The sequence below is a fragment of the Nipponia nippon genome, unplaced genomic scaffold, assembly GCF_047370975.1.
Source record: "Nipponia nippon isolate SJK-2023a ecotype South Korea unplaced genomic scaffold, ASM4737097v1 scaffold_5, whole genome shotgun sequence".
In the NCBI taxonomy this organism is placed as follows: Eukaryota; Metazoa; Chordata; class Aves; order Pelecaniformes; family Threskiornithidae; genus Nipponia; species Nipponia nippon.
The window spans coordinates 35,654,746-35,682,702 of NW_028262369.1; the positions used below are offsets into that span (position 1 = coordinate 35,654,746).

At 37.9% G+C, this 27,957-nt stretch overlaps 1 protein-coding gene across 7 annotated transcripts in view; it reads left to right on the forward strand.

Annotated features, from left to right (window-relative positions):
* The window catches only part of ADGRL2 (adhesion G protein-coupled receptor L2), a 395,707-nt gene that overhangs the window by 354,447 nt on the left and 13,303 nt on the right, over positions 1-27,957 (forward strand). For 3 of the 7 annotated variants that reach the window (XM_087730656.1, XM_009468215.2, XM_087730659.1), the window contains exons 8-18: positions 2,537-2,833; positions 3,379-3,482; positions 4,323-4,508; positions 8,514-8,697; positions 10,611-10,733; positions 11,008-11,213; positions 12,293-12,466; positions 13,531-13,740; positions 14,749-14,969; positions 16,259-16,325; positions 26,702-26,793. In XM_087730656.1, coding sequence (XP_087586782.1) covers positions 2,537-2,833; positions 3,379-3,482; positions 4,323-4,508; positions 8,514-8,697; positions 10,611-10,733; positions 11,008-11,213; positions 12,293-12,466; positions 13,531-13,740; positions 14,749-14,969; positions 16,259-16,325; positions 26,702-26,793 — 1,864 coding nt within the window. Of the gene's footprint in view, positions 1-2,536; positions 2,834-3,378; positions 3,483-4,322; positions 4,509-5,563; positions 5,603-8,513; positions 8,698-10,610; positions 10,734-11,007; positions 11,214-12,292; positions 12,467-13,530; positions 13,741-14,748; positions 14,970-16,258; positions 16,326-26,701; positions 26,794-27,648; positions 27,694-27,957 lie in introns of all 7 variants that reach the window. The other 4 variants (XM_087730654.1, XM_087730653.1, XM_087730655.1 and 1 more) reach the window with 2 other exon arrangements.

The window sequence follows — 27,957 nt, forward strand, 5'->3', positions numbered from 1 at the left end:
ACCCTCAGCTTTCAGAACGAGACACATCAGGTGGTGGCAGCTATCATGTGTCTTCTTGCAGCTCAGGAGAATGGCCTTGCAGATTAAGTTCCCCAACAGGCCATTAAAAACAAAATGATCTGCCTTCTAAAAGCTAGATGTATGCCTTAAAGTGATGTGTTCAGCCATTTCTTATTTTTTCAGCCTTCTTCTTTCCCAGACTTCTAGCGCAGTCTAAAGTTTCCTGGTACATTCTTAAACATGCTGACTTCTCCTTTGTTTAAATTTAATTCGAGAGAAAATCTCTTAGAAATTATCTGTATTTTTTTCAGTTTTGTGAGAGAGGTGGTTTGAAGTCTTTCTCCTAAAATGTGAGATTATATTTCTAAAGTATGTACTACTACTAAGCTATGCAGGTCATTTTCGAATCATAGGTGATATGCTTTGAAATTGATTTTAATGGATAGCATTAAAATTGTTCTACCTAAAGTTGTGTAATGGCAGCAGGATATTTTAGCTCAGGGTGCAGCACAAAATATGTTCTGAAAATTGTTACCTTACTGCTGAACTTCAGAGAGTTGTTATGAATTCTTACAGTGATATTTTACTCCTGAGACAAAGCTATCCTAAACATTATAGGTTTTGAGTAGTAATTGCAATAATGCTAATACACATTTCAGTGATTAAATATGTACTAATTAGCACAATGTGTTAGGGGATGAATAGTAATAATTGGTTGTCCCCTGCATCATTCTCCGTCCCCACCAGTTCCCTCTTCCCCAGGACCTGATTCAGCAGGCGTTGCCTGACACTTCTGCAAGTGATTGCAAATGCTTTTGACAAATGTTAATTGGGAAAGCACTAGAAGGCTGGATGCATTGTAATCAAAAGAAAATTACAGCAGTTTCACAAGATGTCAGGCAAGCACTTGCAGAACAGATCCGGGGATTTCAATAGGTTTCATAGTAGCTGGCTACGCCACAAGTTCAGCACAATTACACAGACTGTATTCAAGCAGCCAAGAATGAAAGTGAAGAGAAGGCAGCCTCTGAAGAAATTTCTCATTTGTGAGCAAGAGAGGAATGAAAAGCACATCTTTGCGTTTAGTCTTTAAAAACAGATTGCGATGTTCGAAAACTCAACTCTAAATTCATAGGAAAATAAAAAGATAAATTCATATTTGAGACTCCTAATATATTATAACTGAAATATAATTGAAAAGCGATTTTGAAATAATTATCTGCCAAACTACTGAAAGTTAATCTTATTCAAAACACTGACTTAAAAAACATCTGCTGAAAGAAAGTGAGGCAGCTCTTCTTTTGTTTTTTGTTTATGATTTCATTTAGAGAAGATGCATTGTCCAGTAAGTCAGAGTTCAAGGGCCTAGCAGAAGAAGAAAAAAAGAAAGAAAAGAGCCATTTTATCCACTGAAGTTAATCCTAAAATTAGCTTCATTTATTTCTGTATCAGTTAGGATTTAAAAACTACTTGATGTGAGCTTACTTATTCTCAGCACAAGGAGCTGTGCTTTTATGTGCCTATAAAGCACTGTGAACGCTAATGAAGATTTGGAAGTAATTAATGATAACTGTTTCGGTTACATTGCTCACTTGCATTGTTTCAGCCGTTGCTCAATATACATTTGAAGGTGATGAACAGGAATTCCGGACTGTTATCTCCACTAGCATTAACTAGTATTATCTCTCCAAAGCCTCCAAACCATGGCATAGCTCAGGCTGTACCTCAGCAGCTCCAGCAATGCATTCCCGCCGTGGGTCAGTGGAGTGAGCAGCTGCGAGTCTCAGGCAGAAGTGATTTGGCCTAAGCTGATCCTAGTGTTTCATAAAAGATTAAACTAGGTACTTGCCACTGGCTTGAACGAGTTGTGTCTTCATACCTGCTTTATCAAAAAAGGATGCTAAGGCCCGAAATATTCAAACACAAGAACACCACGTACATGCTAGGCGCTGCTTCTGTTTGGAGCTAATCGGGCGTGCTGCAGCTCTCTCAAGCAGAATGACTGCCGGGTAGGAAGATGTTATCATAATTATTTTCCTGGAAGGTGTGTAGTGGGTGACTTGAAGTTTTGGGGTCTGTTTTTTTAAAATGGTCTCGTTAGTTACAGCCCACTGCCTTTGTTGTTAAAGCTGGACTGCATTGTTTATGGCAGGCTGATTCAAATGATTCTGTCTATTGAGTTATTCCTTCTGCAAAAGTGATTAAGTAATCTTTAATTGCTTTGAGCGTGTTTGTTATGTACTGATAACTCACTAGTACTGCCTTTCAGCCTTTAGAAATGTAGCTACCAATTTTTATTACGGAAGAGATTATTTGGAGAATGTGCTGAAACATCATACTGGTGTGAGCTGGGAGGAAAAAAAAAAAATCAAAGTTATATCTTAAGCACTCAGAATAGCAATAAGAGTAATACTAAGATAAAGGAAAGGAGACACCAGAGAATCATTTAAAACTACATAAATAACATTTAAAGAACTTTTTTTTTAATAATTCTGAAGTCATTTACTTTATTATTACTCTAATTTTCTCTGTGCAGTGCCTACCACAGCAGTGACAATAACTTCTTCAGCAGAGCTATACAAAACCACAGTGTCAACCACTAGCACTACATCACAGAAAGGTCCCATAAGCACGACATTAGCTGGAGGAACAAAGGAAGGAAGCAGAGGACCCAAGCCACCGCCACCCGTTTCCACAACCAAAATTCCTCCTGTGACAAGTTTTTTCCCTTTGCCAGAGAGATTCTGTGAACCAACTGAGGCCAGGGGGATTAGCTGGCCTCAGACACAAAGGGGAATGATGGTTGAACGCCCTTGTCCCAAAGGAACACGAGGTATTGCCTTTAAAAATACATCTTGATTTCAAGCAGACATTTCAAAAGCAATGTGCCACTCTCTCATGATGAAATTTTTTTTAATCTCAAGCTGTCTGTCACATGATTTTTTGTTACTTGGAGAATGCAGTATCTACAGGCAATAGTCAAGTTTTAATCTGCAAATGGCATTTGAGCGTAGCCGCAGAATTACCTTGCGCATGCGCTTTTGAGAATCGAGGTCAAATTTTAGGGCTTTGCTTGAGGACTGTTGTGAAATATGCTTACAGCTGCCTTTCTCATTATGAGCTCCCCTCTGGATGAGCTCCAGGAAAAATCAAGGGCTTTTTGTTTGTTTGCAGAAAACGTCTGGTACTTTTCACTGACTTTTTTATTGCTGTTTGTAATATACATTATTTCCTTACGTTTTTGTCTATTATTGTCAACTACTGCCATTAGCAGCATTCAGAATTTAACATTGCTTACGAGCACAGTGTAGCTGATTTCCTGAATGCATGCAGAAAAATAAGTTTCCATCTCACTGTAGTTTTCTACATCTGTTGTAGGAACTGCCTCGTATCTCTGCGTGGTCTTAACGGGAACGTGGAACCCCAAAGGCCCTGATCTTAGCAACTGCACCTCACACTGGGTAAATCAGCTGGCTCAGAAGGTTGGTTGAAACCTTTTAATCTGGTGTACACTGGTGATTAAGGATGTTAACTCTGAGCATTAATAATTCAGTTTGTTGACTCCATCTATTACTCTGTGTTCATTTAAAGTAGAAGGAGTTATTTGTACTTTGTGTGCAAAGCATCGGCCAACAATTAGGTTCATATGTATGTTTTGGTATGCTCTCCCTCTAAAGTTCTTGTATCAAATCTGTGATTACGTGTTTTCATCCCTATTTAAAGCGAAGTAGCTTTGCTGGTGTTCAAAAAACAAAAGCTATATTTGCTTAATAAATGAAATATTGTAAATCACGCAGCAAAAGCTGTGGTATACAGCAAGGTTTTTTGGTTCAGGAAAAATTATACTGTAATAAATAGATTTTTGTTTGAGTGCATTAATAACAGTACGATTAGAGCGCAGAGCCACTTTCTGTGTTTTCCCTCCCTACTGAGATTTACTAAGTTTATGAAAACTGGATAATTTGTTGTCAGTACTAGGCTACTTGACTTTCAAATGCCTCAAGCACTACTATGAACAAATAGATTTCTTACTGTCTGATAATGACAGTAAAATAAAAGTGAGGATGAATAGAAGATCTAGCCCAGAAGTCCCAGTCTGATTTCTGGTTTTGATGGCTGTTAAGAACTGCTTTTGTGTGTCACGGATCTAAGAACCTTTAATCTTCTGAGATAAAGAGAACGTTATTGGTCTCAATTAGTTGCAGATTTCAATGTATGTGCAAATGGTTATTTCACCACAACAAAGGTACACGGGGAATTGGAATTAGGAGCCGCAAGCAGAACAAGGGACCCTGCTGAGATAATATAAATTGTCATTTCAGATCAGAAGTGGAGAAAATGCTGCTAGTCTGGCCAATGAACTGGCTAAACACACCAAAGGACCGGTCTTCGCTGGCGATGTTAGTTCATCAGTGAGGCTGATGGAGCAGCTCGTGGACATTTTGGATGCTCAGCTGCAGGAATTGCGGCCCAGTGAAAAAGACTCTGCTGGAAGGAGTTATAACAAGGTACACAACTCCCGTCATCTCCTCCTGCTGGGATAACCATTGCCCTTGTTTTTTTTTATTTTTTTCCTTTCAGAAATATTAATCTATACTTTGTTCCTGCGTGCTTATAGTTCTGGAATAAACATGTAAGAGAAAACAGCAGTAAATACACAGCAGAAAGTTGCAATTACCTTCTTTAGGGAATAAGATATAATTCACAGTAGCTCACTGGTCCTAAAATACATAGCTGTGTTCCTTATTAAAATCTGGAATGCATTATAACTAGTGTGAGGGAAATGGGCATTAGCTCTCAGAAATTCAGTAACAAATCAGCATATTTATCCAGTGATCCTTTTAACCCTGAACATGTAATAAAATCAGTGGGATTCTGCATAGGTGCAGGGTTTTATTTTAATCTGACTTCCTGCGGAATAATAGCACTTTCTTAGCCTTTCAAAGACGCCAACATCACTTCTAATTAATCTTTATAAAAATGCCTTCATATGCATATCTAAAACACGAATAAGTGTTTTCTCCAGAATGATGTTCAGAGAAGCATTTCAGAAAAAACGTACGTCTTTGTGGTTTAAACACAAATCACAAGTGTTATTACCATTCCTCTTTTTCTCAGAGGAAATGCTGTGTTTCTCGGCCTCTTCCTTGCATCAGCTTAGTCAACAAGCTACAAACAAAACATTTTTTTCAGCCTCCTTTAGAGAGAGAAAGCTCCATGCACTCCTCTGTTATTTTGGCAGTAGTTTTATTTACAATCCCTAGCTGCCCTTAAAAGAGTTTTCCCAGAGACAGTTCAAGTGCTCACACAGGGATTTTCTCCTTTAACCTTTTCACACAAATCCCACCATTTGGGCAAAGATATCTGGGCACCTGTATAAAGGTTGGGGAAAAACGTTTCCTGTGTGATGTTTTTTTATAGTCATCGCTGGACAGAAACTAGATTAATGTCCAGGCTATAGTTCAAATTTGGGATTTGAAACACCAGGCTAATTTTTTTTTTATATTTCTGAAGCTTTCCAGAATGTGTCTAACTTCTGATTTTCTTTTTTCTTACTAAAAAGCTCCAAAAACGAGAGAAGACATGCAGGGCTTACCTTAAGGTATCTCTCCTGTGCTGTCACCCTGCTTTCTCCCTGCTTCAGCAACCTGCCACGCTTTATCATCTTGCTGCATGATCCTATGTATTTCAGTCTTTGATAAATGTGTATTGTGCCCCATATCAACTGTACAAATGTTGGCTTTGCACAGGTATAACACTCAGAAAAAAAAATTAAAGATCAAAATTTATACCTCTTTTACCTCAACTTGTTCAAAACTAAAAGAGCAGAAATGGTTATTATCTGAATTGGAAGTAACATCTCTCTCATAATACAACTTTGGGTAGAGGAAAACGCTGGCAACTTAACAGAAATTACTTCAGCTTGGTAGTATTTTATATCAAAGACTGTTTAGAGTTAATTTGCTTGCATGAAAAATGTACATTATATAGCCTGCTTTGTTCTTTGTGTATTCTTATACCTAGTAAAATCACTCTTTCTTACAGTTTTAAGAGTTGTTACAAAGGCCAGATTCAGTGACTTCAGGATAAAATGTAAAGACAAACATTCCTCTAACGTTACTAGTAAAATGTGTGCCACATGTCCCATTAACCAGGCTATATGGAAGGCATGTAACACATTGCTACCCAATTTTCAGTTTCTTTCATCTGCTGTAGAATGGTTGTCCATAGTGGCCAGCTCCTGCTCTGCAATACAATGTAATGCCACCTCGTGCCTGTGAAGAAGAGAAAAAAGTCCTAGAACAGATCGTATCTGGCTCTGAAAAATTTTATTGCACATTTTTTCAAAGCTTCTTTTAAAATACTGATTTTTACTTGTATCCTCTGAGATAAAATGTAAGCATGATTTTTGAAAAGAACTTTGAAATACTTTGCAACATAGTAAAATAATTCAGACTCTTACTGAAGAGACATTTCTCTGTACAGGGCACTTCGTTTTTTATCCTGCAGCCCAGGGAGTGGATGGGAGATGTCCAGTTAGGCAAAAATTTGACAAAAAGAGACAAAGATCTGGAGAGAAATTAACTTCTTGACAATAATTGTAATAGTTTTTTTTTATTAGAAACTATTTTTTAATAGTAGAGGGAAATCCAGCAGATACGGTTTGAGTAGACTGAGTTTTCATGCTTCATGTTCAATAGTAAACATGAACATGAGAAGAGCAGTAATGGGGTTGCTCCAAGAGCTGCATCACAGGGGCCGCGTGGTCTTCCCACAGCCCGCTCGCCTCTGTCTGAGAGGAGAGAATGCCTCAGAAATAGTACCGGGCAGGTGATGATTTTCCACAGAAAAAATGCAGGGTTAGATTATCCTGTAATAAATAGAAAGCGTTTCATATTAATGAATGCATACCGTCAGGGCTATATGGAGATACACAACAAACCATAGTACAGCCTTAGTTTCTGACCGGTGTCATTTTCTGTAGGTCTCAAATGGGCTTCTCTGCTTAGATAAGACTAATAAACCTCTTGAAATTACAAATCAAAAGCTGACTTACACTATGCAAATGAAGCAAGTTCCCACTTTGTGACAGAGGATTCATTTGTACCTCAGATTAGAGGCTCCAATCTGTATTTCTTGGTGACTAATGAATCTGGCCTCTGCAGACCAATTTCTGTTCCACTCTAGTTAATGGCTGCAGCAGTATCAGTGTGAGCATTTTGACTATTCCGTCTCCCATTACAGAAAGAAAAAAAGGCTTTAATGCCACTTCGAAGTGTCTTGCACCTGCCAGGAAGGTCATGGTGGCTCACAATGCAGACAGAAAGAGGATATTAAAATGGATTAGGCTAATTAATCTTGCTCCGACAATAGCCTTGACCAACTTTTCCTATTCGTTTATTTGCACAATATAGTATTCCAGACCGACATCTTTCTGTTTGTGCAATGTGTTCCGTTTCCATTCCCAATGCTTTTAAATTGATCAAACAAATTATATATATGCTTAATGACACGTTATCACTAGGTAAATGGGACAGAGTAAACAGGGTGTTTCAGCAATGCATGGCGTACTCAATGCACAGCATACTCAATGCACAGTTACATTATGCATTAATGTAAGAGCCTGCCTTCAATTGATTAACTGATTACTCTGATTGATTGGATTATTTTGTAAAAATAATGTAATCATGTCACTGAATTCTTCTTCCTTATTTACTGTTACTTTATATGCAGCTTAATGAACCTTAAAACATGATGATAGAGTTGTTACAAGAAAGACTTTTTAAAATGGTAGCTTTATTCAGTTTTACAGTTTTGCCTTCACTGATAACAGGGACAGCCAGTGGACATCTTGTTTGCTCTATTGATTTCCTTTTTTAACTGACCTTTGTGCAGGAATGGGAGTTAGTAATCTTTTTAAGTATCTATGAACAGGTACAGGAACAGGAGGGGGAGTGAGAGTGGCCCAGGCTAATTTATATCCACTGAGTCAGCTTCATTTCATGCCTCCTGTAATAAAGAAGGCAGTTTGTCATAGACAAGTAGTTTATAGTGCTATGGCTGCATGAGTTGGGCTAAGTTTCCAGAAGAGTATTATTGTCATTTTAGCCTAAACTGCAGAATGCGAGTTTTGGCGTTAGTATTTTTAAATAGAAGTTATACATTTTGACATTAACTTCAAGATGAAAGCTTCAGGCAAAACTTTTGGCATTTATTTATATGTTTTTCAGCACATTAATAAGACCGTCCTTATATCTGACATGAGACGAGTCAAATCTGCATGTTTACCACTTAGAGACCACACAATGCTAGTGGCTAACTGCACTTCTATTAATGCTAATCCAGCGAGAGGATGGAAAATATTTTTATGTTGAAAATAGTTTTCTAGTGCCATTAAATCACAGTAAATGATTCTGACAGTTAAGTATTATAATTGTCACCAGATAATGCTGGAAATTTTCCCCAGCTGCCTAGGGCAATCAGACCTAATGATAATTTTCTAATGAATGCAGGCAATTGTGGATACAGTGGACAACCTGCTCAGGCCTGAAGCTCTGGAGTCCTGGAAGGACATGAATTCTTCAGAACAAGCTCATGCAGCCACAATGCTACTTGATACATTAGAAGAAGGGGCTTTTGTCTTGGCTGATAATCTCCTAGAACCAACTAGAGTCTCAATGCCCACAGAAAATATTGGTAAGTAAATTTCTTTTCAAGCATAATTTGAAGTGCTGTGCATTGCTTTACACAAAACCAGGAAAAAATATTCCAGATAGCGACATACTCTTTGAAAGCTGAGCTGTGCAACGTTTGGTGGAAAGTAAATGCTCCTAAGCGGAGGAGACACGCTTTTCTTGTTTAGTTCTTCAAAATTAGCATTCTTCTTTAGTGTCATCAATGCACTGTAGAATGGAAAGTAGTTGATGTCGCAAAGTTGATTTACCACTGAAAAATCATTAGCAGAACGTATGGATATGAAGAGCGCATAAATGGCAGAGTATGGATTTTTTGAGGTAACTGCTTTCTATAGAGCTGCAGAAATGCTTTCTTGTTATATATACACTGTTCCTAATGAATTTAAATTACTTTTTTGCAACGTACTCTGCCAGTTAAATATTTTAGGCACTCAGAACATAAGCCAAATGTTTATATTAAACATGACTGCCTTCAGGTAAAAATATGTTCAGTGAACTACATCTCCCATAATGCAGAATAGCTATGCTCCAGAGACTGCAGAATAGCTGAAGATAGTTGCAGCATAATTTGGAATTTAAGTGGTGACGGAGAAATGAAGAGGTTTGGTATTAGAGATGTGCAAATATTGGTACGTGGGATGTGTTAAAGCAAAAATCATTGCTATGCATAAAATTAAAATTCCTTCATCTTATTACAGAGATTAATGTAGTCTCAGTGAGGTACAAGGAAGCTGAAAGTCTGCTAATTTGAGGGGTACCAAGATGGAGACTTGGAATAGACAGCCGAAATGAGACACTTCATGTTTCAATGTCTGCATATTTGTAACTGTGGAAGATGTCTCTGCCTAGTTTTTGAGTAGGAAGATACTGGGAAAGGATGGGGAAAGGTGTTACAGTCCGTTATCAACATAACTGCACCGATTGTTTCTGAAGGAATGTAGGTAGAATCACAGAACATCTCTCTCAGGATGTACATGAGCCATTCCATGGAGCTCGGTAAACTGTCTGAACATCACTTCTTGTCATAAGCTGTCTTCAAGTCATAGTTAGTAACACATTACTGATGCCATGCAAGACTGAATTCCCAGCACACATACATATGTGTGGCTTAGAGAAAGAGAAATTATTCCCTAAGTTCATACCTTTTGTTGGTCTATAGTTTAGACCTATAGTTAGACGAGTTTAATATAATGCAGATATTTGTCAACAAATTAACCACTCTGACCTGTATGATTTTACATATCCAAGGGAATCCAGCCTTTGATGGTAATCCCATGAAAGCTTCCCAATATACAATGTGTTCTAAAATTAAAACTGAGGTAAGGCTGAGTGGCATCTAAGTTTTCAATTTAAGTATTTTTTAGCAGAACCAATAAAATGATTTCCTGTAAATCTTCATACAGAATTAGATTTAGGAAAAAAATAAGACTTTTTTTTTAGGTACAAATACTGATTGAGCTAAATACACAGAATAAGTATACTTAAGTATTCATTTGCTGACTGTTTTAAAAACTCTTTATATCTGAATCAATTCTTCAAGTTCTAAATTTGTTAGCAGAGGATACTGCATAGACGTTAGGAGCTTCAAAATTAACATTTCTCTGCAACACGTGTGTGTGGTATTTTTAAGTGGATGTTTTGGGGGCACAAATTGAAACAAGGTTTGATGTCGTTATCAGTATTAAAGTGCTGTCATTTTAGCAGTGTGCACTAGGTTTCGTTAGAGAAACTAACTGTATGCTTGAAACATGCAGTACAGATCTGTCTTACGGTGGCAAATGAGGACATCAGTATGAGAAAACTAAATAAAGAGTGGGGGCAAATATTGTCATCTGGCATATTGCAGTCTGGCCAAGAAACTTTCTCTGCATTCTCCTTTTTTACCACCTTTTTTTTTCCCTCTGGTCTGCTTAGTTTTGGATGTTGCAGTGCTCATTACTGAGGGCCAGGTGCAGGACTTGAAATTTCCTCAGGGCAGTAAAGGAGGCAACTCGATTCAGCTCTCTGCAAGCACCGTGAAACAGAACAGCAGGAACGGTGAGTCTTGGGCACGGAGCACTGAAACTCCATTAACTTCTATAAAACCTACATTACCTCTCCTAGTTAAAATATGAAAACAAAACACAACAAAACTGCTCTGTGGCTTTTGCTCAGAGATCATGGGTACTTGGGCGTTTTTTTTTTCAAATCCATAGCCTGAAAATGCCTCTGTTTACTGATGCTTTATTGTCAGTTCATTAGAGTACAGGTTGCTGTTTCTACAGAATGTAGATCTCTGTGGCATGATGATGGGATTTTTTTTCTTTTGTAGGATTAGCAAAACTGGTTTTCATCATTTACAAAAGTTTGGGGCGTTTTCTCAGTACTGAAAATGCAACCATAAAGCTAGGCAGCGACTTTGCTGGGCGGAACAGCACGATCGCAGTCAACTCCCACGTCATTGCAGCCTCTATCAACAAGGAGTCTAGCCGGGTGTACCTGACTGATCCTGTGCATTTTACGCTGGAACACATTGATGTGAGTTATGCTAATGAATTAATGGGAAGGTCATAAAATCAGCAAGAGAGAAAAGCAATGCAGAAAAATAACCTTTTTTCCATTTGAATTTTAAATGTTGGACTAGGTCAGAGACACAAGCTTAGTTAAGTCTATGAACATAAAATTAAATGAGCCTGGTTCAGTGATTATTAGAACTTAAGTGTATTCTTAATGAAAGCTAATTCGGTAATCAACATGAAAATGTAAATGACTAATTTGTTTCTAACTGAAGATTAACTCTTACCTTAGTAGCAGGGTAGAAGATAACTGTTAAGGTTCTTGATGGTCTCATGCAGTAAGTTTTAATGACACTTTAACTGTTTACATTAATTTTGGACCAAGTTCTGGAAGGCTATACAAATTGTTTAAATGCATTTATTCAGTGAAGAATGAAGTATTATATCTTGGTTTGTTATACTTTAAATTTGTGTATATTTTTTTCGTGGTAATTTACGTGATGTGTTTCTTTGCTCGTTAGTTTGGTCCTTTCTGTTTTCATGTCTCACATGGGGAAAGTAAATAATCACTGCCGTGATAGAGAAAATATGGTTGGATTTTCCTCTCATTTTGCCTCTTTTTATAAATCTGTTTTGATTGTTTTTCATCAAAATAGATAGGCATTGAGGAATGAACTTTTTCCTGATGTCTGTTCACATGACTTTGGCCTTACCAAAGGTGAGAATCAAAGGAAAAAGATCATATTTTCAAATTCTCAATTACAATCTCAATTCAGAATAAACTCACAGTCCTAATTTTGCAGAAAGGAAAAATGGCTATAATGTACCATCAGTGCATAATATCGTAAGATGGAAATTGTAATTGTTTAAAATTGGGTCTACAGTAATTGAGACTACACTTTAGAGTGTTTCGGACTATAAAGTCCCTTTTAAACTAGATGTCTTCCTTGTACAACATAGTCCACAATTTTGCTGATGAAAAACTTTATTGTCCGAAACATGCAAAGTTTAATCTAAATTACCCTTTACACATATTAAACAATTGTTATTGCCATTTTAGTGTGTAAAATCCTCATTTTATGTTATCCTTTTATCTCCCAGCCTGACAATTATTTCAATGCAAATTGTTCCTTCTGGAACTACTCAGAGAGGACTATGATGGGATACTGGTCAACTCAAGGCTGCAAACTGGTTGACACAAATAAAACTCATACAACGTGTGCTTGCAGTCACCTAACCAACTTTGCAATTCTTATGGCTCATCGGGAAATTGTGGTAGGTAATGACTTTTCTAGCCATCAGCAGGGAACAAACTTTTAAAGATTTAGCTTTAAATTTTTAGCAAGATCCAAAACTGCTGAAGTTTCTTAAGTATTTATAGCTTCTACCCACTCTTTCCAAAGCAATTTGCTTTCTTTAGCATTTTTCTTCCTCACCCATAAAGTTACATGCAAAATAACAGGAAAGAAAAACAAAGAAGGACAAGAGTTTACTTCAAGTCATATTTTAAAGTTACTGACGAGCCTTACAGCCATTTTAGACTTCCCCTCAGTACAGCTGGAGAGTATCTGTAGGGGCAGCTGTGCAGGCTGTTCCCTGGAAGCAAAAGTGGCAGCTTTCCTTAGAGCAGGAGGGTCAAGGAGCTTCTGTACTGGTTGTTCAAATGCCTCTTCATACTCTGAAATTTTGTAGGTTAGTTCAAGCACTTACTGGATGTCAGGGGGCCCGGAGCATGCAATATTTGCAAGGAAATGAGACTTCTCATAAGGCCATTGTATTCAGAAAGGTTGCTGAAAAGATAACCGAGAAGACAAAAGTATTTCTGTCGCAACTGAAGCAAGGAACCCTCTTTAGCTAAACGTGAGATTAGAGCTGGAATACATGCATAACATATTCTGCATTTTGTCCTAAGTGGTGTGCAAATCGTTGCTTGCTTCTCCACTGTAGAGTTGCAGGTCTGTAGGAAAGAACATGTACTCTTATAGGAGGTCCCAGGGAAAGCTCTCCTCTTTGTTTGCATCAGAGCCTAGTGGCACTTTGAAAACGTTATGTTTCTCTACTTGTTCTTGTCTGACAGTTTACAGTGAGCTGTAGGAAAAGTAAAAATGCTATCTGATCTGGCTAAAATAGTCACATTTTTCTCTCAGACCTGCTCTTCTTCTACTTACCCTAATCTTGCTCTTCTGGGAAGCTGACCTGAGACTGAGAAATTACTGACTACATTTTGCCCATCTCATGTAATGAGCAAGTAACTTTTCTGGATGCTACCTGTGAAAATAGGTTTTTGTTTATACTCATAAAGAGTCATATTAATTTTCCCCATTCTTGGTTATTTCTAGTACAAAGATGGAGTGCACGAATTGCTCCTCACTGTCATCACCTGGGTGGGAATTGTCATCTCTCTTGTTTGCCTGGCCATCTGCATCTTCACATTCTGTTTTTTCCGTGGCCTGCAAAGTGATCGTAACACTATTCACAAGAACCTTTGTATCAACCTATTCATTGCTGAGTTCATTTTCCTAATAGGCATCGATAAGACAGAGTACAAGGTAAGTTTTCTCTGTGTGTACTGATCTTGTTCTCTGAAATGACTGTTTGAAATAGATTTGAATTAAAACATGACAACACTGCCAAGCTTTCAGCATTCTGACACAGCAAGGCTGAAATAAAAGCTCAGTGTGAAAATAAGACAGACATGTTCATAAATAGTATTTACATCCATCAAAAATATCACTGTGGCCTTAATTTCTCACTTACTGCAATGTTTTTCATTTTCAGTTGAGAAACGTTGGCTATTAATGAAGCAGGTGGTTAAACTTTTGAAAGAGGAGATGAAATTAAATGTTGACGTACTAGGAACATACATGTTTTCTCTATATATTCATATATCTCAACAGCTATTGACTACTTTTTTGTGTAGATATATATATTAGTACAGAGCCTTATCTATATATTTACACATTTTTGACACTGCACATCCATGCAGGTTTTTTGGCAGTATTGGTGACATTAATTTTGAAATGATTCATTGGGTTGAAATCTAATAATTCAGTATAGTTTCATCCAGAACTCAGCCAAAGGGGAGAGAATTCAGATTGATTTCTGTTACAACAGTAGAAACTTCCAAATTACAGCAGATAAAAATGGCTTGATGGCCGCTTCATAATTTTAAATAAGCAGTATTATATTATGCATCTAGAACCAACTGTTCATGTCTCAGATTATCTAAACTGTAAATCCTAAAACCTTATTAGTTTCAAAATTAAAGAGTTGCTTATGAAATTGAAAAGTCCACTCTATAATTGAAGAGTAGAGTGTGAGGGCGCGATTTCCTTATCTTCATTCACACTGTTTAGCTAATTTACTTTCTGTAGCTACTGAGCACACATTAGTATTTTCAAATGTTCAGTGTATGTTTTCAGGTAGGGAAAATGCTGCTGAATTTGTGAAAGATCTCTGATAGAAGTATACGCTGTTCTTTGACACACTATTTAATTGGAGATGTAATGATGTGAAGATTTTGTGGTTTATATTTCCATCTTTCTTTTTCTTTGCAGATTGCATGTCCAATATTTGCAGGTCTCTTACACTTTTTCTTCCTGGCAGCCTTTGCCTGGATGTGTCTAGAAGGAGTGCAGCTTTATCTAATGTTAGTAGAAGTATTTGAAAGTGAATATTCTAGGAAGAAGTACTATTATGTTGCTGGCTACCTCTTCCCTGCTACAGTAGTTGGTGTCTCAGCAGCTATTGACTATAAGAGCTATGGAACAGAGAAAGCGTAAGTAATTGCAAGTGACCTGAGTGTTTTTCAAGTGAATAATTTTTTAAAGCCTGTTAGCTGTCAGAGGGTCCCTGACAGACTAAAATACCATCTGAAAGCTTTATTGGTAAGAGAATGGCAATGCTGTGCACAAATTACAATCAAGTCTTTTGTAATTCTCTAGGTTCAGAGGATTTGTACCCTAGAGAGACCAATTCTAAATTATGGTCTTTCTTTTAACACAAAAGATTGACCTGAAACAAATTGAAAAAGTAAATAACTTTTTGGCCTCAAATGTATATTAAGTAAAAATTCTCAACTTAAAGTATCTGACAGGCCTAACCACCCAGTTTTAAGCTAATGCTTCATTAAATCTCTTTGTTCAACTGCCCCTCTAGCTAACTCTCGTCCTGAATTATGACAGTACAATATTCCAACCCATATGTTTCACTTTGATAATATTTTATCAGGCGAGTAGAGCAGGATTAAAGTTAGCCACTGCCTTTTATTTACAAAAATACAGATGTATGTATAAAGTGACAGAAGGTAGACAGAAAACATTTCTGAGGATTTGAGTTGCTGGAGGCATGAATTTGCCTTCCAATAGTGTTTACTTTGTCCTTTGATTAAATTAGTTACAGAATGGGAAGATACTGTTGACTACAAGAAAGCTGCTTGATTTTGCTACTGATGAAAGACAAATAAGAGCAATTCAGCAGGGAACTGGGCTGTATGAAAAACGAATCGCTAAGTGAAGTCGGCCCTAATAGGTTTACACGTCATTTAGTCTGGTATCATATGTATTCTTTCTCTACTGTTCAACTCCCAGTTGGGGCATTTTATTTATACCATATTGTTTTTCAGCAAAACAGGGCATCTGAACATTTTCTGTCTCATATTCCTCAGGAGTAAGCATTTTGCATATGATACAAAGTTAAAAGCAGACTTTGAAGATTACATGGAAAACCTGTGAAAAATATTTACTGATGTTAGATTCATTAGTCCATGATAGCATCCGTGACCAAACCTTTTGACTGAAAGGAGAAAGAGCTCGTTTTGGTTTTGCTTCTTCTTATATGTTAGTTATTCCTGATGATGTATTTTCAAGTTCAATAGTGTTATTAAACAGGACTCACCAGAAGAGTTTCAGGTTAGGAAGAATCATCCATGGACTAAGTGGTACTGTGCAATATTTTTCATTGTTTACTGGCAAAATGTTAGCTTAAGAAGTACTTTGCACTTTCCATTTATTGGATTGAGGTGCTAATGCAATTATTCGCTTTTTATTTTCTTTTTTTCCATGATAGTTGCTGGCTCCATGTAGATAACTATTTTATCTGGAGTTTCATAGGACCTGTTACCTTTATTATTCTGGTAAGAACTTTTTTTTTCCTTTCCTTTTAGGTTGCCTCACAGTAAAGTTAAAAAGATTGAATAACATCAGTCAATATCATCCTTATTCACAAGACATTTCATGAAAATGCTTATAAACAATTTGAAATGTGACCAATGGTTATATAAATGTTTAGAAATCTTTAAAGAGTGCTGACCAAATGATTAATTGTCAAAGCTGCGGTGGCACTTCAGCATAGCCATTTTTTCCTAATGGCTTGAACTCTGAAGGTCGTATTGACATGTGTAGTCATATGAAAAATCAATGAAGTACTAAACACAGAGGTTTTTTTAAAGGAACCATTATTATTGCTTTCAATTGAGTCACTATCGTACATGTTCCAGAATTTAACTGCTAATTATCCAACATAATTATCTCAAAAGGGTGTTCTAATGCATTGGATAATTAAATAAATCTTATATTTCATTACACTTACACAGTATTTGTACGTGTATTTGCATATGCATATTTTTCCATGACTACTTTTGTGTGTATTTATGCTACATGTAATGTCAGACATACAAGTTCATCTATTTTAGTATAAATGATAGAATATTATGTAACCAGTAGAAAGCATATACATGTTCTTGCAATCATTTGAGTAAAGTCGTATGCATGCACACCCATCTGTACACCCACAGCTGTGTGCTCCATTGTCCATTTACGGTTGAATGTTATGTTCATACATCAATTATCCATTCTCTGAGCACTTTCAGGTAAAAAGCGCACAGTCATCTGTCAACCCAGGAAAAAAACATCTCCCTGTTATTTCAGACTAATAATACCAACACTGCACAACATGGGAATTTGGAAGAAAAGTGAATGCAAGATGAGCATTTTGGCTCACCCTGTTTTTTTCTGCTAGTTCGGTATCTTTAAAGCCTGGCAATACTTGGGAAATATTCTAGAAGGCTGGTGCTGGGGACATAGCCTATGTACATAGAGAGCTTTTCTCATAACCACTGATAGTTTGGAAGGATGAATTAATTTGTTTTTATGCTTTTGAAAGTCTAAGTAGTTACTTGTTCCGCTGCCTTTGTACAGTAGTAGAGTTGTGAAATGTTAACAGAGTTCAGTTCTCTTGAATTTCCAAATTCAGGAATTGTATTTTGTAATTATTATTTTTTCAGCCTGAAGCACATGCATCAGGCGTAATTTGGAATTTTCTGACTTCTATAGATGTATACGCCAGACATACTATTTCAACACCTTTTGTAGCTTATAGTTTACAATACTTCTCCATGTGAAAATAAACTGATACTTTGATTGTGGAACTTTCTATAAAAAATGTACCCGGCCAATTTTTTGTAGGTACTTTCTTCCTCCCTGGTATCTTCAATATTGAAATAAGCTTATGTATATTTAGGTTGGTTTTACTCTCTGTTTATAGCAAAAACTATTTCAATCCTTGAGCAGTCACTTAAGAAAAGATAGTTTTGCAGTGTAGAAGTTGTTTGAGTTCATTGGCATATTTTCAAAGAAACAGGCATAGATGCCAAAACTCATGTGTGTATGAGTTGAATTAGAAAAATTATAGTGTTTGTAAGATTAAGTATAGACCATAATAATTGTACAGAGTTTATTCTAAATACGTTTAAATTAAATCAAGTCTCAGGATGATAGGGATTCTTTTTTATTAAACCTACAATTAAAATTGAAAGATATACTTACTATTTTCAATATGATAGACAATATTTTTCAAAACAAAGTTGATTCTTGCAGTTGTTGTAATCATTACGAGAAAATTGTTCTAAGTTTCATGCCACAATAGTTCAGTTACCTCAAGCCTGATTGTATGGTGATAATTTTGCTTTTCGTGTCTAGCTTTTTATTTTATTGTTACTGGGAGTATTTTGCTAAGTCACCTCTATTTCTCTGCCTTGCTTTAAAATAACATTTCACATGGGAAGCTTTGGGCATTGCTGACGGCTTTTTCACTTCCTCATAACCAGGTCAGAGTGAGAATAGAGGTGAAGGACATTTAATCATATTGACCATGTACAGACATAGTTCACTATTATTTACTGGCCGTGACATTATTATCCTCCAGCAAATCATTTAGGCTGAGACGCAAAAGGCCTTTGGGAGCAGTATTCCCAACTTCAAAAATATGAAACAGCAGGTAGCAATCACAGCACAGTTCCTGGGAGTAATTCTTCTCTAGCAATTGCTTTGCCCTCTAATCGTCCCAACTGAGAAAGCAAGAGAGACTTGAGGAAGAAGTGTGAGAAGTTTAATGGCTGAAAAATAATGTCATGTGCAGTGTAACCAAAGAGCTGTATTTGTAGTGTAGCTTACTTGGTGTCAGTAGCATGTGAGAATTTCACCTTGGTAAGCTTTTTAACATGTTAATCAAATCACTTTTATGATTCTCAGTTTAATAGTACTGTCAATGCACATAAACTCTTTTTTGACAATATTGCTTACTTACTTTAATTTACAGGTTTTTCTCTGAGTTTATAAGCATTTACACTTCTATCTGTATACAGGTTTGAAAAAAACAAGGATGGGATGTATAGGGGGGAAGTATGAAGTTCCTTAGTACATCTTCTGAGGAACTTTCAGCTTCACTGTTTCCATAGCCTGTCATGCCTTTGGGCACCAGGGTTATTATATCTATGAGAAAAGAGCATGTAAGTAATGAGTGGTGGGAAACCATTAGTATGCCTGAAATGGTTTAATGAAAGCTTGGATCATGATACGTCAGGAGCTGTTCTTATCATTTGGACAGCTCCATCTGCATCTTTAATAATTAATTCAGTTCAGTAAGAGTTCAGCATGCACACTCATTTAGAAGCCTTCTTCAGAGAGCACCTCTCTTGCTGCCAGTCCCAGAGAGAAATAGGCTTCTGCATGGCTAAGAGCAAAGATCTGGAGATACAAGAGCAGTTTTAGAGCTGCATTTGCCAGGTAACAAAAGCTCCAGGGAGTTCAAAAAGGGTCAGAACATGTGCAGTTCAGCTAGGTTACTTCAGAGTGGTGTTTCTGTTCTTCTGTCTTATCATATCCATGTCAGCACTGCAGGCTGTGTGGAATGAATTTTAAGCTGCTAAGCTCAAGCAGACGTGATTCAATTGAGCAGGTTGATGGCTATAAAACAAACAGTGCACTCCTGTAATCTGTGGTCAGAAAAGCCTGAGTTTTTTGACTTCTATGTAGATCCATATTCATTCCTATCTGTCCTGGTTTCAGCTGGGATAGAGTTCATTTTCTTCTTAGTAGTTGGTGTAGTGCTGTGTTTTGGATTTAGGATGAGAATAATGTTGATAACACACTGATGTTTTAGTTGTTGCTAAGTAGTGTTTACACTAGACAAGGACTTCTCAGCTTCCCATGCTCTGCCAAGTGCACAAGAAGCTGGGAGGGAGCACAGCCAGGGTGGCTGACCCAGACTGTCCACAGGGCTATTCCATACCGTATGGCGTCATGCTCAGTCTATAAACTGGAGGGAGTTGGCTGGGGGGCAGTGATCGCTGCTTGGGGACAAGCTGGGCGTTGGTCGGCAGGTGGTGAGCAATTGTATAGTGTATCACTTGCTTTGTATATTATTATTGTATTATATTATTATTATTACTACTACTACTACTACTACTACTACTACTACTATTCTATTTTATTTTACTTCAATTATTAAACTGTTCTTATCTCAACCCACGAGGTTTTTCACTTTCACCCTTCCAATTCTCTCCCCCATCCCACCAGGGGCGGGGGAGTGAGTGAGAATCTGTATGGTGCTTAGTTGCTGGCTGGGGTTAAACCACAACAATATCCAAGGAATGGGTGATGTTGGTTTGACTTTAATTCAGCCAAAACCACTGGAGTTTGCTTCTCGCAGATGGAGCCAATATATTAGGCTACCGAAGGCTGTTTAAGCAAAAATTCCTAGGATGTCCTGTTTCATTAACATAAGAAAGAGAATTTCTTTTTTCACTCAGGTTGAGGCATTACTTCGCCAAAGTCAGTGGATATATACACACAGATGCACACATAATCTAGCTCTGCCTATGAAAATGGACTGTATTTGCAAGCTTATATATATAAATAATACACTTATATCTTTCTATAGTAGACACTTGGTAAATGGTATTTATCTATTGCTCACAGGGGGAAATTTATCGTAATTATTGCAAAATCTAGCTGTATTTGGCTACTAAGTCATTGTACCTGCAACTAATTCCACTCCATTAGTCGTCTGTGCAGTTTATTACATCCACTTTTCTAAAAAATTAATTTGACTTGAAGACACTCCCTGTCTCAAAATTACATAGGTTTCAGGTGCCAGAAAGACAAAATTCCTACTTAGACCATTTTCCATGTCCAGTACCTTCTGATTTCCAAACGAGTAATTGCCCTCTGTGTGGTGGCTATGAAAGAAGCATGATATTCCAGGGTGCTGCATTTGATTATATTTTATATAATTTATATATATTTATATATAAAAATTTTTGTATTTTAAAGTAGTTGCTTTTTATTTTTTAATATGTAACTAATTGTCTTTCTTTTGCTTTGTTCTGTCCAATTACACTTGTCATATTAAGAGATAAGTAGGAACTGGTATTTTAAAAGGTGCTCTAATTGGTTTTTTTCACCTTCACATACATTTCTAAAATTAGAGTGTAGATTAAGCTAGTTCTCATGTAATCCAGTATCCTGTCCCTTATAGTGGATAATATATTTTAGAAATTACAGCCAAAACCTAGTGTAAACATTAATGGAATACCATCCAAGTTTTTGCTCATTCTTATCAGCTAATGTTTTGAGAGATCTCACATTATAGCTCCACCTACTGTAACTGTGTGTTTTGTCACTCTCGGTATCACAGCAGAATCTTCAAATCCGAACCTGATGCCTGACCAGACTTCTAAATTCTTGGGTGTAGCCTTCAAAAGAGTGTTGGTCTGATTTTCAGGAGTGCAGCATAAAAGAGATTTTACTGACTATCAAGAGTATAATTTCACGACTGTTTCAGATGTATACACTGTGGCTGTGTGTGTGTTTACACAATGTATTTGTACTTTTTGTTATCATTGAAGGAGAGCGGTACTGTTCAGGTGCAGATTTTGGTTCATCTGGGGTGGATGCAGCCCAGTTGTCAGGACGAGGCCCAGCCAGTCACTAGCCCTTTACGTTACGTGAAGTGATGAGAAACTCGTCATTGTCAGAGGCCCATTTTTCCCCTACAAGTTTGCTTTCAAAAGCCCATCTTGCCATTCATGTGGGCCTTTAGGTGACCCCAGAGTACTGCATGTTTGTGGTGGAACATTCTTCTTAAAAAAGAAAGGTGTCCTGCTCAGACCATCTGTCTAGCTTGGAAAACATCTACAGGTTCATTTGCTTAGATCAAGTAACAGTTCAGTCCTCACACAGTCATGAAACAATTCAGGTTGGAAGGGACTTCAGGAGATCTGTGGTCCAACCTCCTGCTCAAAACAGGCTCAGTTCTGAGCTTAGACCAGGTTGCTCAGGGCTGAAAAAGCTTTCCTTATACAAAGTTGGTACAAATTAATGGAAAAGCACAAAGTGTGTTTCCTTCTCCCCCCATGTATTTCTCACCAAGAAAAGTAATTCAGTCATTCCTCCTGAAAGCAGTTATTCTCCAACAAGTTCCCTTCCCTCACTGCTTAGTGTCATGTGTAATAAAATGGCAGGATGCCCAAAACAATCAATTTCTAGATTAAGAGTAGTAAGGGAGCCAAAAGCGAATCTATAGAAAGGTTTGGTTTACAGTATTTGTAAGTGGGCAAAATAGGCTTTTGATAATGATACAATGTGTAACAGAGATGCCATCATGTTTGAACAAGTGGCAAACCATGGTCTTTTGACTGCTGAAACTGAAAACTATGCAATATTTCACAGTGATGGAGAAACAAGTATCATATGCTCTTTTGTCATAGTTACTTTGTCTTCAAAGTACAATATTTTGCTTCTTTTGCTTTTTTGCTTGGAAGGACTTTTCCAGCTACTGTGATACAGCATTATTATTTCTGTGGGCTGCTTTTGGGGTTCTGTACCTAAATTAGAAGTGTCTATTAAGAAGCTGCTATGTACAGTTATTCCCTAGTCCAGCAAGGACATATATGCAGACAGAGCTGAGTATCTACATAAAACCTGCTTAATACGCTGGAGCTTGGCTCAGGCTCTGGGGTAGGGCCATGTCTGCTTGTATGTCACTGAAGGAACCTCAGTATGTAAATACAAGCTTTTGTTTCTCATCTGTCAAACCAGCACTTCAGTCATACAAAGAATCAGAGGATAAAAACCTCTCATTTCATAAGGCAGTCATTTATGGGCTAAGCCGTGTCTATGAGTTTTTGATCCAAGAACGATGTTGCTAGTACAATGCAGGATACTCCAGGGTAGCTACTTAGGCAAGGATTAGCTTCCAGCTGTGCTGTAAATACTATTCTGAACTGGATTGTGCATTCCCGGTTGCATAGGTTGCAGCCAAAGTTGATTTACATGTTAGGATTGGCATGAGACATGTCTCTTAGCTCTTAATCTGTTTGTTTTCACAAAAAGTAAATTGAAGTTACATTTTTTTAAGCAGGCTGGAGTTCATGTTATGTCAGCTACCAAAGCATGCAAGAAACTTTTTCAAATACAGAAAAAGAAAGTCTGCCTGCAAAGGCATGGAACTGAGGGTCAGGTCATGTGCAGAGCCCCCGTCCTCTGTCTGGTGGAAAGACCAGGGAGAGAAGCAACTTGTTTACTCACCCAAGGAAGTTACGCAGTACAGCGGAAACCTAGAAAAGAGGAACAAAATGATCACAATGGGTCGTGGTTTAACCCCAGCCAGCACCTAAGCACCACACAGCCACTCACTCACTCCCCTCCAGTGGGATGGGGGAGAGAATCAGAAGAGTAAAAGTGAGAAAACTCGTGGGTTGAGATAAAGACAGTTTAATAGGTAAAGCAAAAGCCACACACTCAAGCAAAGCAAAACAAGGAATTCATTCATTAGTTCCCATTGGCAGGCAGGTGTTCAACCATCTCCAGGAAAGCAGGGCTCCATCACACGTAATGGTTACTTGGGAAGACAAACGCCATCACCCCGAATGTCTCCCCTTCCTTCTTCTTCCCCCAGCTTTATATGCTGAGCATGACACCATGTGGTGTGGAATAGCCCTTTGGTCAGTTGGGGTCAGCTGTCCCAGCTGTGTCCCCTCCCAGCTTCTTGTGCACCCCCAGCCTGCTGGGGTGGGTTGAGAAGCAGAAAAGGTCTTGACTCTGTGTAAGCACTGCTCAGAAATAGTGAAAACATCCCTGTATTATCAACACTGTTTTCAGCACAAATCCAAAACATAGCCCCGTACAAGCTACTATGAAAAAAATTAACTCTATCCCAATCAAAATCAGCACAATGATATAATGAAGTGTTTCTCTACTGATTAGTCATTACCTGAGCATCTTGGCTTGCATCAGAAATAGTGTGGCCAGCAGGACTAGGGAAGTGATAGTCCCCTGGTACTCAGCACTGGTGAGGCCGCACCTTGAATACTGTGTTCAGTTTTGGGCCTCTCACTCCAAGAAGGACATCGAGGTGCTGGAGTGTGTCCATAGAAGGGCAACAAAGCTGGTGAAGGGTCTAGAGAACAAGTCATACAAGGAGAGGCTGAGGGAGCTGGGGTTGTTTAGTCTGGAGAAGAGGAGGTTGAGGGGGGACCTTATTGCTCTCTACAGCTACCTGAAAGAAGGTTGTAGCAAGGTGGGGGTCAGTCTCTTCTCCCAAGTAACAAGTGATAGGACAAGAGGAAGTGGTCTCAAGTTGAGCCAGCGCACGTTTAGGTTGGATATTAGGAAAAACTTCTTCACTGAAAGGGTAGTCAGGCTGGAACAGGCTGCCCAGGGAAGTGGTTGAGTCTCCATCCCTGGAGGTATTTAAAAGACGTGCAGATGTAGTGCTTAGGGACATGGTTTAGTGGTGGACTTGGGGGTGCTAGGTTAACGCTTTGGACTTGATCTTAAAGGTCTTTTCCAACCGAAGCGATACTATGATTCTGTGATTCTATAAAATAAAGATATGTAACAGGGTCATGAGATATTGACACTTCTGTTGCATTTTGCAGCAATGGAAATCAGGCTTAACTTACACCATGTACATACCCCCACTTAAAGGTCGAGCATTTTTTGTCAGTTCTTGGAATACAGACAGAAATAAATTATAAAAGCTTATTTTTGTTACTTGTATCACATATGCTTTTTGTATTAATCTCAAGATACAATTGTAAATATGTTTTACTTTGAATCAGGACTGATGAGGTCAAAAGCTGCCAAACACTGTTCTGGTGTTGAGAACTGCATTATAGTCCATCCTGATTTTGAAACAGCAGCAGCAGTGATAACTTGATTGGCCTTAGTAGTAGGAATTATTTCTATAATACATGTCTTTATTAACAGACTCTGATGAGAGCCTTCAAAATACGCCTCTTTTCTAGATTGTTAAGACCTGCTCTTTATTAGGATTTGAGTGGTATTTCTGACCATTGTGGCACAGCTGTAGGAACATATCTGGTATGAACTGATATCCCCAATGTTACAAAAAATCTGAGGATTTTGATGCTGTCTCAAACCAAAGGCTCCCAAAAATGAGAGAATGGGCTTGATCATTGTCCATCAATAATCAGTTGCAGATATATACAGAAGACTGTAAGAATGGGGTTATAATCTATCTAATATATGTATTATAAGGTGGTGTGGTTTAACCCCAGCAAGCAACTAAGCACCACACAGCTACTCGCTGACTCCCCCCTCGGTGGGATGGGGGAGAGAATCGGAAGCGTAAAAGTGAGAAAACTCGTGGGCTGAGATAAAGACAGTTTTAATAGGTAAAGCAAAAGCCGCGTGTGCAAGCAAAGGAAAGCAAGGAATTCATTCGCTACTTCCCGTCGGCAGGCAGGTGTTCAGCCATCCCCAGGAAAGCAGGGCTCCATCACATGTAAAAGCTACTTGGGAAGACAAACGCCATCACTCTGAATGTCCCCCCCCTTCCTTCTTCTTCCCTCAGCTTATATACTGAGTGTGATGTCATATGGTGTGGAATAGCCCTGTGGCCAGTTTGGGTCAGCTGTTCTGGCTGTGCCCCCTCCCAGTTTCTTGTGCACTTGGCAGAGCATGGGAAGCTGAAAAGTCCTTGACTCCTATAAACACTACTCAGCAACAACCAAAACATCAGTATGTTATCAACATTATTCTCATCCTAAATCCAAAACACAGCACTATACCAGCTGCTAAGAAGAAAATTAACTCTGTCCCAGCTGAAATCATGACATAAGAATGTCCAAGCATATTCTCCCATCTTATTTTAGCTCTCGGTTCAGCCATTTCTTGTGAACCATTCTACTAGTAGATACGGATGTATGTCTTCTCCCTGAAAGGACATAGCTCTTACTGTTAGCAAACATAGGATTTTATTTGGATTGTCTGCATTATATAGGACAGCACGTACTAATTACTCAAATTAACTTTATACAGCTTTTCAACCCATATTCTACAGGCATCTTTGTATTTGGCTTACCTATGCTCTTCACATGCTTTGAAATCGATAGGAGAAAGGTACCTAGTATCTCTGATACCTGTGATTCTGTTTCACAATAGAAAAAGTATAAAAAATTATCTTCAGTATCTTCCCGAGTGTTATCTATGTGAATGACACAACAGGAATAAGACAGCATAGTCCTTTCCTTCAAGTGGCATGCAGTCTCACTTCGACAGAATCCAGACTACAAAGGGAAAGAGGGCAGTAGGAGGGTGCACCACCAGCACATGTCTATGGCACTGTTAAGTTTGATGCATTTGCTACATCTTTGTGTTTCTTTTTCTCTTTCTTTTTCTTCAGTTACATTTAAGCTGTTTTGAAGACCCCAGTGGGATTTGTGAGAACAAAAGGGAATAAAAAAAGAGAAAGGGGGAAACCAGCAAAGGCAAAAAACATTCCAGAAGCAGGATGGGGTGGTAAAAAGACAACTAGAGTAGTGCAGTAAAGGGGTAACCATAGACCTCGGAGGAAGTCAGTGAGACAGGGAACAGGGCCAGAGGTGACAGGTGAAGGTGAACAGGGGCCGAGCACAACATGCTGGAAGACAGAGCTAGACTGACAATGACAAGTGTTGCACATGAGCTAAACATGGAGGTTCATGATGATGAGGTGAAATTGGAAAATTAAGTGAAACAAGGACTTCTAACATTTTTTTCCCCTCATCTGTATTTGCAATCACCTTTTACAGACTGTCTGATACAGTTACCCAGCTTCACTACATATTTGAAAATAAACTACAGGGGTTTTGTTTAGTCTGTAACATCACCATTATTCAACCTACTACTTGAAGTAGTTTAATTTCATTCTTATCTGTTTTGACAGCTGAATCTTATCTTCCTGGTGATCACATTGTGCAAAATGGTGAAGCACTCAAACACTTTGAAACCAGACTCTAGCAGGTTGGAAAACATTAAGTAAGTGCTTTGTGTTCAAGTATGAGAACTATGATTATTTTCTGATCGCTGAACTGATTGAAAGCTACTCTCCATTAGGAGCACATGCCATTGTCTCCCAGCAACTGCAGATGTCAATTAGAAGCAAACAGAGCCAATCCTGCTTTCGTCACATTGTTGCTGTAATGTCACAAACGCCGGTCAAAATTAGATAATTTCAGCCTGGAACTAGTGCCACGAAACTGTTTCACGGAAATGCCACAGCACTGTAGTAATTTCATTTGTATTTAAAATGCAGTTCAAAAATGATGTTCCTGTTTGCATGGCTGATATGATTATATTAAGTTTGTTTTGTTAAATGACTTTTTGATTTAGGGATTCTGAGCAGTTTCTACTCGTAATCCTGTTCTCCCAAGAGAATTGACTCTATTATTATTGTTAACTTGAAGATTATCTGCTGTTTCATGCTAATTTAACAAACGTTTACTTTATCATGGTGCTGTACTGCAGTATCCCTTTTGCAGAGTAATATAAGTGTTACATAATTAACAAGGCTTTGGCAGCTCTTGCTTCTTGAGATAGTCTTTTACTGTATTCTGTATAGCTCTACGTTGTACTGAAGGTTTTTATTATCAACACTGAAGGGATGGTGTAAGTTTCTAACACTGAGGGTTGGATGTGAAAGGGTCTTACAGATTTGCTTTGAATGTTGAAAATGGCGAAGGGAGATTTTCAGTAAGGCTAACATTGTGAACTAGATGTTCTAGATAGGTCAGTATCAGCTTCATTGCATGTTGCATGATGAGAGAGAGAGCTAATCTTTAGCATCTCTCTCTTTTCTTCCTTTTCCTCTTTCTGTCTTCTCATCCACACCAGTAATTACCGTGTTTGTGATGGCTACTATAATACGGACTTACCTGGGTAAGATAGAACCCTACATTAACAAATTTCTAGCATGATTTTTAACTTTACAAACTCGGTCAATATTGTGGATTTCCCTTAATTTTAATTAACTAGTTTTGAGATACCTGATTTGCTAAAGAATTTTTAACTATTATATGCCTTTATAATTTTAAATTGCTTGCCTCTGCATTTTGAATTTCCTAATTTTGACTAATTTTTATAGACAATTAAAAATGTTCTTATTAATTTCTGTTTCAATTCTGTCTAATAATTTTGTTTCTC